This window comes from Neophocaena asiaeorientalis, unplaced genomic scaffold (assembly GCF_003031525.2).
Source record: "Neophocaena asiaeorientalis asiaeorientalis breed wild unplaced genomic scaffold, Neophocaena_asiaeorientalis_V1.1 scaffold521, whole genome shotgun sequence".
Lineage (NCBI taxonomy): Eukaryota > Metazoa > Chordata > Mammalia > Artiodactyla > Phocoenidae > Neophocaena > Neophocaena asiaeorientalis.
The window spans coordinates 788,016-802,066 of NW_020174712.1; the positions used below are offsets into that span (position 1 = coordinate 788,016).

General features: G+C 52.3%; 1 protein-coding gene across 2 annotated transcripts in view; it reads left to right on the plus strand.

Annotated features, from left to right (window-relative positions):
- Window positions 1-600: 600 nt before the first annotated feature.
- The window catches only part of ERICH1 (glutamate rich 1), a 59,653-nt gene continuing 46,202 nt past the window's right edge, over window positions 601-14,051 (plus strand). For both annotated transcript variants that reach the window (XM_024760012.1, XM_024760011.1), the window contains exon 1: window positions 601-714. In XM_024760012.1, coding sequence (XP_024615780.1) covers window positions 693-714 — 22 coding nt within the window. In that variant the 5' untranslated portion in view covers window positions 601-692. The remainder of the gene's footprint in view (window positions 715-14,051) is intronic.

Here is a 14,051-nt window from a genome sequence, read left to right on the forward strand (position 1 = left end):
GGAGCACAGGGAAGAAATCCACCTGCCGCAGTCGCAACAGCGGGCAGAAGGGGTCAGTGCCACAGGGGTCAGGGGGCGGCGGTCTTCCTGGTCAGTCTCCGGGCTCCCCTCTTCCGTTTCCTCTCTGCTCTGAGTCCCAGCTTCTGCGGTACGATAGGACCCTGGCCCGATGGGCGCTCATTAGATCCCTCCCACTGCTCGCATCCCTGTGCAGCGCTGGGACCCAGGGTGACACTGTGGGCGGTCACCCAGGAACACAATCCCGCCCCGCGCTGACCGCCTCCCAGCGACCGCCTAACCCCTGACTCCCCTCCTGCTGACCCACTAACCACCTCTCGCTGACCCACGCACCCGCTTCCAGCGACGGTCTTGTGATGACCCCCTAACCCCTGACGCCCCTCCCGCTGACCCCGCCCCATGACCCCTCCGCAGCCCGGGTCGGCTCACCGGGTCACACCCTTTCCTCTGAGCATGCTCGGAGTACTAACGCCCACGGGCCATGCCGACAGCGCGCGTTAGAGCCAATCTGCAGCCGGTGTGCGGCTGATTGGCGTTCAGCGGCAGAGACCGCGGATCCTGATTGGGCAGGCCTGCTGTTGTGGACGGGCCTACAAGGACGGAGTCCGGAAGTGCAGTCGCGCTGCTCGCGCCTGGGCTGGGGTCGCAGGGGTCGCCGGGGCAGCGAGGCCGGCATGGCGGCGCTGCGGAGGCACGGTAGGCGGGGATCGGGGGTCTGTGGGGACCGGGAGCTTTGGGGGACGGGGACTCTAGGCCCTCGGGACTGTGGGGACCCGGGACTGTGAGGACTGTGGGAACCTGGGGCTGTGGGGACGGAGGCTGTGAGGACGGGAACTGTGAGGACCCGGGGCTGCGAGGACGGGGACTATGAGGACCCGGGGCCGCGAGGACGGAGATTGTGAGGACCCGGGGCCGCGAGGACGGAGATTGTGAGGACCCGGGGCTGTGAAGACGGCGACTGTGAGGACCCGGGGTTGCGAGGTCGGGGACTGTGAGGACCCGGGACCGCGAGGACGGGGACTGTGAGGACCTGGGGCTGCGAGGAAGGGGGCTGTGAGGACCCGGGATTGTAAGGGGCTCCTCCCAAAGCCCAGATTCTGACTCTCAAACCATTTACCTGCAGGGATTCTGAGTTTCTGGGCACGTAACTAGTGTTATTAAGCTATGGTAGTATTTTTCGCCAACACCAAAGGCAGGATGGATACATTTAATTGGTTAACCTGGCACATGCCTTAGAATGAATGTCAGAGATACAGGGAACTCCAGACACCTCATGGAAAGCCCAGCAAACTTCTCATTACCCTATAATCATTAATATTAAAAAAGGGAAGATTCTATTTTTCCCAGTTTTGTTCAGATATGATTGATATATAGCACTGTGTGGGTTTAAGGTGTGTATACAGCGCAGTGACTTGATGGGCTATGTACTGCAAAACCACCACCCAATAAGTTAACATCCATCACCTCATACAGTTACACAGTTTCTTTTCCTTGTGATGAGAACTTTTAGGACCTACTGTCTCTCTCAGCAACTTTCAAATTCGCCATACAGCAGTGTTAACTATAGTCACCATGCTGTACAACTACATCCCAAGACTTAACTTATCTTATAACTGGAAGTCTGTACCTTTTGACCATCTTTACCCATTTCTCCCATCCCCCAATCACCTCTGGCAACCGTCAGTCTGTTCTCTGTATCTCTGAGCTCCTTGTTTTCTTTTTTAGATTCCACAAATAAGTGAGATCTTACAGTATTTGTCTTTCTTTGACTTATTTCACTTAGCATAAAGCCCTCAAGATCATCCATGTTATTGGAAATGAAAACAGTTCCTTCTTTCTTCGCATCTGCTTTATTCATCCATCCATCAGTGGACACTTAGGTTGTTTCCTTGTCTTGGGTATTGTGAATAATGCTGCAGTGAACATTGGGGTGCATGTATCTTTTTGAGTTAGTGTTTTTCTTCTCTTTGGATAAATACCCAGAAGTGGAATTGCTGGATTGTACGGTAGTTCTATTTTTAATTTTTTGAGGAAACTTCATACTGTTTTCTATAGTGGCTGCACCAATTTACATCCCACCAACAGTGCATAAGAGTTCCCTTTTCTCTGGGCTTCCCTGGTGGCACAGTGGTTGAGAGTCCGCCTGCCGATGCAGGGGACACAGGTTCGTGCCCCGGTCCGGGAAGATTCCCACATGCCGCGCAACCGCTCCCCAAAAAAAAAAAAAAAAAAAAAAAAAGAGTTCCCTTTTCTCCATATCCTCACCAGCACTTGCTATTTCTGTCTTTTTGATGATGGCCATTCTGACAGGCGTGAGGTGATGTCTCATTGTGTTTTGATTTGCAATTCCCTGATGGTTAGTGATCTTGAGCGTCTTTTTGTATAGCTGTTGGCCACCTGTATGTCTTCTTTGGAGAAATGTCTGCTCAGCTCCTCTGCCCATTTTTCATTCAGATTGTTTGGGTTTTTGGCTATTGAATTGTATGGGTTCTCGCTGTATTTCGGGTATCAGCCCCTTACCAGCTATACAGTGTACAAATATTCCTTCCCCTTCAGTAGGTTGCCTTTTCATTTTGTTGACAGTTTCATTTGCTTTGCAGAAGCTTTTTAGTTTCTTTTGTTTGTTTTTGCTGTTGTTGTCTTTGCTTTTGGTGTCAAATCCAAAAAAATCATTGCTGAGGCCCATGTTGTCAAGGAGCTTTTCCCCTATGTTTTCTGCTAGGAGTTTTATGGTTTTGAAGGTTTTAGATATGTTTCTCTTTTTATTTGGATTAGTTCGGGCCATGGTTATTTTTTTCCTCCTCTGCGTTTAAAACAGATTGTTGTGGTTTTGCCCTTTGAAAGGAAAAGCCCAGTGGCAACTCTGGTTAATAAGCATTTGCTTAAAGTAGGAAGAAGAAATGAATTTCTCAGGAAGGCAGAATACAGAGAAGAGTAAATAATGTTCCCAGTCTGTGGCTTCCTTTGTAGAAAAACACTTTGCCTGGCTTCCCCCATTGCTCTGAGCCCCAGGCTTTAGGACTCACCCGGTCAGCCTTAAAGAACAGATCATCTCATAGTGGCAAAATTCCTCAACAGTCAGATGTTAGCTCCAAAGCGGGCATTACAGTATTTTGATGGGTCCCCAAGCTACTTTTTATAACCCCCACCAGCGGTGGAGCCAGCAGGCTCTGCAGACTAGCTGTGAGGTTCGCGGGGGCAGCCCTGACTGTGGCCTTCACGGGCCCCTGTGGCTGTTTGACCCCCTGCACCCTGACTGGGCCTCCTCTCCTGCCTGGGCTCTGCCCTCATTCGCCAGCACCTGCTCTCCAGCCTTCCGGTAATGCGACCTGGCCAAGCCTGGTGGCAGCGCCCTGCTCCCAACCCTCAGCTCGCTGCACCCAGAGGACTCGACTTTTCACCATCCATCCTCGAACAGGCCTCCTTCCTGTTGGGTCTCTGACAAAGTTACCGAGTAAAGTTGGGCTGTTGCAGAACATCGTGGTGAAAGGCTGGATTAGTAAGTCTTGAAAGCGTCCAAGCAGCCATTGTAAGTGAGAAACGCAATATCCATTCTCCGCATCTTCTTAACTAGGTCTCAGGAGCAGCCGTGCTGGGGTAACAAACACCGAGGACCACTCGGTGGGGTTTTAGCCGGAAAAGCTTCTAAGCGCTTGTACCGGGTTGCGGTGTAAACCAGGGCCGCCTCTTGTCTTCCTGGTCTGCGGGGCCCGTGACGTGGACCCGATGAAGGCCGAGTGACGGTGGAGCAGATGCCCCGCTGGCCGCGCTCGGGGTGCCGTGGGCCGGGGCGGCGGAGGCGGCTGCAGGGCTGCAGCGTATCTGGGCTTCAGAGGAAGAGGCCCGGCAGGAGGGGGACTGTGGGGCTGCTAAGCCCAGAGCTCTCCAGCCCGGGGTGCCTTGGGGGCCAGGGTGAGGGCAGCTGGGCGAAGTGCTTCTCTTCTCGGGAGCCCTACCACGTGCCTTGGAAGAAAGCCCCTCAGCTGGAGCTCAGGGTGAGAAAGCATGAGTCCCGTGGGCTGGCGTGCTGCCCGGGGGGCAGTTCTGAGGCTTCCCTGCAGGTCGGCGTCTGCTGGGTGATGGGGCCTCCTATGCGGTTTGTGGCAAAGCTTCTCGGGATGAAAGGAGGCTGTCGCCTTTGCAGCAAGGCTGCTGGAGGGAGAAGTAAATCTTTACTGTTCTCCCCTTGATGCCGGGGAAGCCTGTGGCCTGTACTGGAGGCCATCCCTTGGGCATCCTTTGGGAGCTTCTGGGTTAACAGGCAGCGGTGGGTCCCGCACAGAGTGTGGTGGGGAGAGCGGGTGAGCATCCAGCACAGAGTTACGGGTGAAGCCCGGTGGGGACTGTGGAATCAGGAGGGATCTCGGGACAGCCCGGCGGGGCGCTGCAGAGAGGGAGCTGCACTGAGGTTCTCTGGCCATCTCGCGGGTGCTGGCCTGCTCACTGGAGGCTGACTGCTGAGGGGTGTCCTCAGTCCAGCGTCCCCCCACCTCCCAACAGGCACCTCGCCCCTTTTCAGAAAGTCCGCCGGCTCTGCTTCTGTCTGTTGCAGCTTCTCCGCTTGGAGCATGTGGAGCCTTGTCCTCTGATGCACAGACCCCAGTGGAGCCTGGGGCACTCGCCCTTCCGGGCCCGCTCCACGCTGGCCGTGGACTCTCAGATGGGCGAACGTGAGGGCCATCCAGGGCCGGGGTCCGGGCTAGGAGGAGGACGCTGCTGTCATCCCCTCCCTGCTACTCGCGTGTGTCTGTGTGTAGCTGTATGTGTGTGTCTGCGTGTATGTGCATGTGTGTGTCTGTCTGCATGTATGTTCACGTGTGTTTGTGTGTCTCCCCCATTGCACCCTCAGACTTACACTGCCCGCAGCTTCCTTTGGAGTCTCAGACCCATGGGTACTGGCTGGGGTCCGTCTCAGTTGGGAAGACCCCGCCTTCCTTTGTGTGGAACCACGTGCCTCGGGCGCCCCAGCAGGTGGACGAGCAGTCACTCACTGACCTGCAGGAAGAGCCCGACTCTCTTTATCCACAAAAGTGTCACTTCGGTGTTTTCTTCTGTGTTCAGTGTGATGCGGCAGATCCCTTCTCTTATGGATCAAGAGCCCTTTTTCCTTTCAGCGATCTTCCAGGACTGAACGTGCGTGCCGCAGGGCCTGGAGAGGGTTAACGCAGAGATGGACCGGGGCCGGAGCGGGGGTGGACACGGTGCGGGGAAGAACTCCGAGCTGGAGGGGAAGGGCCCAGGCCACGGCATGGGAGGTGGGGAATAACTCAGGGACCAGGGAGGGGGCTCAGCCAGGTGGGGACATGCCCTGCAGGGTCCCGTACCTTGGATGTGACTGGGGACCGGGTCTCAGCTACCTCCTGACCACTGCTAGTGGTGAGCCTCTAGCCCTGGGACCCGGGTGGGGTCACTGTCACCTCTGGGGAGTGCGGAAAGCCTCAGCCTGTGGCCAGCAGCAGGACAAGTTGGGCTTCGGCACACCAGCTTCAGGTCTGGTTCCTCTGTCACCATCCCCTGTGTGTAACGAGCCCCACGGAGGCGGTGTCGCCCAGGGCAGAGCCAGCGAGGTCAGACTAGCGCCCTCCCTGCCGGTCAGCACCCGTGGCCGGGCACTGAATCTGTCCAGGAGGTCAGCAGCCGAAGGGAGGATGGAAGACGTGAGGGTCGAGGCTAGGCGGGGACCATTGGGGCGGGGGAGGCGGGAGGTGTGCTGGGAGCAGCAGTAGGTCTCTCTCCCGGGCTTGACAGGTGTCACGCGGGCGTGTGTGCAGGTTGCGGCGCACCGGAGAAGGTGCTCCCTGGCACCCTCGGGCCTCGTCTGTAAGGTGGGGCCTGTTCTGTGTCCTTTCACGAGCTGGTCAGTCAGGAGCGGCCGCCGGAGGAGGCTCAGGACAGGCCCAGGAAGGACGGTTTGTTGGGCTCTCGGGTCCTAGAGGCAGGGCCACTCCGGGCACGTTGGGGGTCAGGGGACAGAGGACAGGACGGAGGGAAGACTGAGGGCACGGCCTTTACTGGGGTTTCCAGAGGAAAGGCAGGCGGGGCGGGGGGAACACGTACGATTGGCTCCTTTTAGTGATTTTGCCGGGCTTTGGGCGACAGGGCTGCCCCAAGCTGCCGGGCATCCGGCCCTGGTGTTTCGGGCAGAGGAGGGCCACCTCCCCGGGGGCGGGGCAGGCAGAGGAGGCCGGGCCTGGCCGGGCTGTCGGCATAGGTCCCAGGCGGGCTCCTGGCTGGGCCCTTGGCTGGTGGGGGGTTGTCTCTGCCCAGCCAGGAGGGACTTACGATGTCAGAGCATCACAGTAGACAGAAAATTTAAGATGTATGACTACTCGGTGAACAGCAGAGTCGTGAGGATTAACGCGGGTCACGTTCGTGAGGCGTGAGGCCCGAGGCCCACGTGAGCAGCCTGCCATCACTGTCACCCTGGGTGTGGGACGTGGAAGTGGCCGAGGGGGACCTTGTCGGGAAGACGGGGTGCACGACCCAGCGGCTGGAGAGACGACAGCGCCCGGACAAGGCTTCAGGACTGTGGGAGCAGGACGGTTCCTCAAGCAGAGGGTGCCAGGCGCAGTGGGGGCACGATGGGAGCCAGGGATCCTCCCTGCTCGGCTGGGGCGGCAGAAGCCAGTGGGAGGATGGGCACTTCCTCCCCAACATCCTCACCCAGAGAACAGGTGACCCGGCTATGGTCAGGCAAGCCTTGTGCCCTTTGGGTTGAATTCCAGATCTGTCTGCTGAAAAAGCCAGTATCGATTAAACTGGAAAAAAAATAAAAGTATTAGAGTAAAAGTTATCGGTTATCCTCTGTCTCCCCATTGTAATGAGGCAGCTTTCCGAGTTGCCTTTGAATGTCCCCACAGCACCTGCATCTCCTGGGTTAGGACGCAGTCACCAAGCCCAACAAAAACGATCACAGCCTTATGTGCACTTAAAATGTTTCTGAATAGCTGATGGCATAGTAATTGCTGCTTAAAAAACTGCGAGGAAAAATTTTGGACAAAGTTGAGAATTTTTTTTTTTTAAGTGTTAAAGTTTTGGGAGAAGATGAAAGTTCAGTGGATATCTACCTCTTAAATGGGGAGATCACGTCAGACTGGTCATGGCGTAGGATTCCAATTATGTCCCATTTGAGTACTATTTCTGGTCTTATTTTGAGAACTATCTTCCTTTTAATTAATATTTCAGAAAGCTTGCCAACTGTTGCTTAAATCTTAGCTAATTGTTTTTCCGTTTATAATTCTATGATGAAAGTCATTAACAAACTATCATTCATTGAATTTGCATACTATATTGAGCGTCTCTTTCTTGTGAACTGATGCAGTGCTATTATCAATTTATTCCTTTATTCATAAGCATCCACTAAATACCTTCTCTCATTATAAGGATAAAATGGAAAAAAAACCCATATTGAATATTGTGGGAGAAAAAGCTATGGAGAGGTTGGCAGATAAACATAGTCTTTACTGAAAAGAGAAAATTGAAAATGCTGTATCAGATTCCAAGAAATACCCTAAGAAAATTTAAAGTGTCTCTTAAGCTCTACAGATATCAGGTGGAAAAGGGAATCAGTTGAGTCAGTGTTTACTGAGGTTGGGGAACTTCTTCCTTTCCTTTATGATTTGTCAGTGTGTGTTTGTTTTGCAACATTTTCTCTACTATGCCAGACTAAGGTCTGGAGGCTGTCATCAAACAGGGAAAAGGGCCACAGGGAAAGTTTCAATGAATTTCCATTTCTGATCTTATTTTCAGTAGCAATTTTTCATTTATATATGATTTCAAAAAGCCTGCCAACGCTGGTTTCAAATTCTAGATAATCACTTTTCCATTAGATAATCACTCTAAAAACGTACATCATAAAACCGTTTGTTCTGATGTTTTTCTCTCATAATGAAATATCTCGAAGTCACTTTTTAGAAGTTATTTGTTAATATTTATGGTCTCTTTTTTTTATTTTTATGTAATTCCTATAAGCATGTGGCCCCATCAGTTTTACTGTTTCCCATTAACATCCATCCTTGGAAATATAGTTTTTTAGCTAATTTTATTCCTCATGACCCCAGATTAGCTCCACGTGTTTTTTTGTCCTCTGAGAGTTATGCTTCTCTGAGAGACAGTGGTTCATAGGGATGATTTGGCTAGAGAATTGCAAATGACTCAATATCATTTCTAATCTCATCCATTACCAGAAAGATCTACAGTATATATTTACTAAAAATAAATGTATAGTTTTACACCAATGGTAAATAAAGTATATTGTGTACATAGATGTTGAGGGAAATGTGTATCACTTTATCATCAAAGTGAACTTTTTTAAGGAAAAGAAAAATATTTCTGACATTGATGGGGTGGTCTCAAAGATCAGAGGTGGGCTTCACTGGTGGCGCAGTGGTTGGGGGTCCGCCTGCCGATGCGGGGGACACGGGTTTGAGCCCCAGTCTGGGAGGGTCCCACGTGCCGCGGAGCGGCTGGGCCCGTGAGCCATGGCCGCTGAGCCTGCGCGTCTGGAGCCTGTGCTCTGCAACGGGAGAGGCCACAACAGTGAGAGGCCCGCGTACCACACACACAAAAAAAGATCAGAGGTGCTTTTTTTTCTACCACATAGTTTTCATTTTCCTTTGCTTTTTTCAGAATGGAAGAAAAAGTTCCTATTTCTGTTTTTTTTTTTTTTCATGAGAGCCTTTTCTAATAGAAAGTACATGCACCCAGTTTCCCCTGATGAGGAAGCTTTCGCAGCTGGGAGGTGTGCCGGGAGCACCGTCTGACTCAGGCAGGAGCCTGTTAGGCATTCTGCCCTAAGACCACAGCGAAGGAGACCTAATTCCTTGAAATGCTGCCATTAATACCTCTGTTAAAAATGGAGCAAACCCCTTCCTTTTTTATATGCAACTGTTAGATTTTAAAACACGTGACTGTGTGGAAGAATAGTTCAGAATTGAATAGTTTACCACCAGCAGTCAAACTGTTTCCTTTTGAGTTCTTCCCAGGTGTCTACTTTCCAAAGAACACTTTCCTGAAATTTTATTTTTATTTGGCTTGTGTCTTTAACCTGAAATAGCAAGTTTAGATGGCAGTCGTCTCTGAAAATTATATCAAAATGACTTAATTCCCCTGTGACACAGAGACTTGATCTCTGTTTGGTATTTCGTCGCATTAATTTCAGACAGGATGTTTTTCTCCACAGTGACCTTTTTCTGTGTCTCTCATGTCCCAGCTCCAGCCACCCGTTGCATGGTGATTGTACTTGTCTCCTGCAGGCATCAATGTCCATTCCCCTGCTTTTTTATGTTCCACTGATTGCTTTTTGACAGACAGCAGAGTTTCAAGTTACAACCTGCTCTTGCTGGGAGAGGGGGACGGCACAGGCCGGAGGTCAGCGGTTCACTGAGCTCCTGTGGTGACACAGAGCTGCCTTCCTGGACCCAAGCACCTTACTTTTTTGTTTGTTTTTGAGCACAGTGGAAATTAAGCAAAAAAGAGACTTTTAATCTCTAAATTGATTTTTAGGACTATGTTTGCAGTAGGCATGGGGGCGCGCGCATGGGGGCGCGCGCGCGCACACACACACACACAGAGGCACAAGGCGCCTTTCAACAAACCAAAGCTGACAGATGCTTTTTAAAAATGATGTTTTACTGTGTTCCTACCGTGAAAAAAATAACCTTTCATTTATGTTCTGCTTTTAACGTGAATCCCTAAGTAGGTTTGGCCAGTTAGAATTAAGTCCCTATTTAAACTGGCAAGCAGTTCATGGGGTACCCAGCTCCTTCATAGCCCTGGAGGCTCAGAGAACTGAGAGTCCAGTGGCTACACATTTCTTTTGGTCTAAAATAGCTGGTAATTTGTATTTAAGTAAACTACGAGCTCCGTTTGCGGTAGGAGCCCCATGTGATTGCACAGGAGCGGGTCCATCGTCCCTTTGAAAAGCAGAGGCACTGACCACTGGGGCTGGTGGGGGTCTGGGCAGGCAGGTCCACGCTGACAGCTTGTTTGCTTCAGAGCGTGATGTTCAGACGTTCAGTGGTCTTACTCCCTGCCTTGCCTCAAATGCTGGGAGAAAGTGAAATTCACCAAGGAGCCCTCCAGCAGTATTGGTTGGTAGAAAGTATTGTTTTCATTCTGTTTGTTACACATTGCTCTTTTAAAGCTGATTTTGAAAAATTAAAATCACTTTATTTTTAAAAAGACTGTGCTTTAAATTGTGGCAACTGAAAGTATTAGACATGTATATTTATCAGCAAAATTATTTTAATCTGAGGTACCTGGATATTTGGAATCCGTTAAGACTTACTAGTTAAACTTCTCATTGAAGACACATCTCCCGCTTTTGCTGTTGGGATGCCCGTCCTGACAGCTCTTTGAGATCATCTGTTCTTGTGCCTGTTGACAAGACACTTGATAATTATCTCAGGGATCATGGATAATAGGACGTAAAACCTGCATCTCCTCTCAGAGCAGTTTTGTTCCCGTGATAACGTTTATTACAAGTCGTAGGGGTGGGATTGATGGAGCACATGTGCTGCCGGGGATGGGAGCCTGCAGAGATGCCTGGAAAAGGTGTGTTTTTGCTTGTGAGGTTTTTAACACACATGAGTGTGAGATGGAAATCATGCTGCCTCTTGGGTTTACGAGATGCTTAACCCCATTTAGCTTAGGAGGATAAAAGTTCTCTTTGTTTTAGTTTTTGAACTACTATGTTCAATTTTAAATTTAAAACTTAGGAAAATTGTCTTTCCCATTTGATGAAGTGTGAACTGTGCAGACCCTCTGGCCTTTATGAATTAGCACATCTGAATCCGCGCACTGCTCTGCCCACAGTCACCCTCCAAATATTAATCTTGGGATTTAAGCGTAGAGTATGACACTTTTATATTTAAGTTGTACTTTATAAACATTTGTTTTGAATTTTGAGTGCACAGCCTGTGTTCCCTCGATCTTAGATGGTGCGTGCTGTGCGTGCTGAGCCCCCTCCCCCGTGGTGCAGCCGCGGGCCCTCAGAAGCACATGGACATGTGGTGCGTCCTCCTTCCCCATGGGCACGTCCGGTGCTCATGGGGCTGGTTCCCGCTCTGCTTCTCTGTCTGATGTGGGCCCTTGTGTCTGCAGTGGCCAAGACGGTCCTCCCTCGAGCAGCCGTGGTTGTTCAGCCAAGGACGGATGTGACTGGGTTTGTGTTCAGAACGGGGACGCACCCTCCTCCTGGACACAGGCTCTTTGGAGACATGCCGACCCCAGGGCGCAGGCAGAGGGAGAGCAGATGAGCCTGGAGCAGCTCCTGGTGCCGGCAAGAGTCACATGCTCTCAGAAGGCAGGGTGGGGGGGCATCAGGCGGGCAGCGCAGGGGCTGGCGGGCCGACAGTGCCCCGGGCCAGGCCATGGGCGCAGGGTGAATGGGGAAAAACAGTTCAGTTTTGCTTTGTTAAAATACCAGGCGCTGCGGGCCATTGGGTGGGCTTGCCTGCTGTTGGCAGTGGGGTCTGGATCTCAGGCGAGCTGGAGGACGTTTCAGCTTTCATCCTGGCCTGAGACAGGAGTGGGAAGGGAGAGAGGCCGGGAGTGAGGAAGTGAGGGCCCCGTCATCCACTCCTGTGTCGTCTCTGTAGCACACCTGTGTTGTCAGTCTTGCAGCCTCGCCCACAGAGGTGTTTCTGCCCATTTTACGGAGGGAAACAGTGAGACTCATAAAGACCTAGGAGTGGCAGAACTGTGGCTTAACCCAGTTGAACCCAACTCCTGGAGGGATCCCTGTTGGGTATTGTGGGAGAGGGGAGGAGCTCTGCGTGGAGAGACCTGCAGGTTCGCCCTGTGCTCTGAGCCTCCTGCTGACCGAGAACCTCCTCTCCTCTAAGGGTCACGAAACTTTGCTTCCTGGTAACGAGGTTGAGGCGGCAAGTATCGAGCCCTTGAGTCTTGTGCTAGATTTAGTTTTTAGAATGTCAGTGGGGACACTACAGGGCCTGGCAGCCCTGAGCAGGGTCCCATAGTCAGAAGACATGGAGAGGGGCCCTGTCCCTGGCAGGGCTGCCTCTGGTGGGGCGTTGGCTGGGATGATGTTTGAACCCCAGCTCTTGCCACCCTTCCCTATCGGGGAGGCCCAGAGCCCGAAGCAAGACCCGGCCAGGCCCCGTGGGTCAGCGGGGGAGCCTGGGTGGCAGATGAGGCCGCCCTCGGACCACAGCCCTCAGACCCAGGCCCCTTATAAGGGCGCTCTCAGCTTCCAGAGCCAGGTGTGAGGCAAGCTTGTCGCCCCCAGACCCCACCCAAGTTGGGTTCTGGCCCCCGGGACCTCAGCACTGGAGCGCTCAGCCTGGGGCTAGGGCTGAATCTTGTCTCTGAGGAAGGACCACGTGTCCTAAACCTCCCGACAGGCTGAGGCCCCTGCAGCGGTCGTGTGGGGACACTGCAAAGCCAGTGAGTGGAGAACCAAAGGGCCTCGAGAGCCAGAGGCTTTGCAGACACGCCGCCAGGTAGCTAGCTCCTTGGTGAAAACCCCTATTAACTAGGCTGTAAATACAATTTATTTACGCAGTCGTTGAATTCAGTGAAAGTGCCACGGGCTTTTGTTCTTTTCCTTGCCCCTACACACTACCAATGTCTCAGCTCAAGATCCACGGCAGAAAGCCTAGGCGGTGAGTTCCTGGCCAACCTGCTGTGTGCCGCGCCCTTGCCGCCTGTAGTCAGGGCACCTGTTCAAGCAAAATGGTCAGGTGCCCAATCCACTTCAGTGTTCCCTGGAAAAGGGGGCCTTCTGGGGGCCTGGCTTGCACTGGTTTCTCCCTGGGATTGCTGTGTTTTTATGTCGGGTTCTTCGGGCTGTGTGGCTGCTCAGCTGTGGTGCAGGCACTGCTTGGTGATGACCTGTGTCAGGTTTTCCTGTAGTGTTGTTGTGTGTTCAGACACACACGTGTGTGCAGAAGCTTCGGCTCAGAAATGACCTCAGCTGGACGCCCGTGACAGCCGCCGCCAGCCCAGGCGAGTCTCAGGCTCCGAGCTTCCCCAAGTTTGTTTTAGAGCAGGGTGCCCAGTTAGGATTTTACCTTAATATTTGTTCTAGTTCATAAAAATGCTGACTTGTTGATAGTTTGTAGGTAAAGTTTATTTTATCTGCCTTTGGTTTCCCCTGGAAATTGCCACCCAGTCTTCTGGAATAGAGTGTTTTCCCCTCTGCCATTTAAGGAAATGCACAGGACAGTTCAATTTCTAACGGAAACTTGGAACCTACCCTCTGGACGTGTCTTTGAGCGCGGGTCTAACGGAACAGCCTGTCTCCCTGTGACGCACGCACTGCCCGGGGCTGTCTGCAGAGGCCTTGGGAATATTCTGAGCCGGGCCCTGCGCTGTTCAACCAGGCAGAGGTGGGGGTTGGAGTCCAGCATTTCCAGGACCCGAGACCGTAAATGAGGGCATCGTTGCCAGAGACAGTTTCTTCCATCCAGGGCCTCCTGGCCAAGCGGGCAGCCAGCCATCAGGCCACCGGGCCAGCGGGCGGGTGGCATCAGGACCCTGTGCTCCTCCCAGGTGCCCGGCCAAGCACTGCCTGGGCTTGAATAGTTTTCTGAGAAGGCCTTTCGTGTTTTTAGACCCAAGTTGTGTTTTTTCCATCTAGTACCAGTTGGAGGGGGTTATTTCTGCTGCGAGGGCTGTCTGAGCACATGATGAAATGAGGAGTGGTCTGCGTCTTTAGGGTTGTGCCTCCCACGTGGGGACAGGACCCTGCCCTCTGTGACCCACAAGCCACTCAGTGGCCCCTTCAGACTTCCCCTCTCACGTCACCGCGTCCTCAGTGGCCCAAACGTACATCCTCCACCTCATCATCTGAAGAACTCAAACCCTTCTCCGGGGTCCCGATTTCTGCCCCACGGTGCTTGGTTACTCCAGAGCAGCTCTCTCTCTTTGCTGATTTGTTTCTGAATTTAATGAGGTTACAACAGGTTCATTGGGGGAACCTTTTCCCCTCACCTTTTCTAGGATGCTCTTTTGAGATTGTACCTGTTCGTTGTTCGCACTTAAATCAGGACAGAAATATTTATTCATTG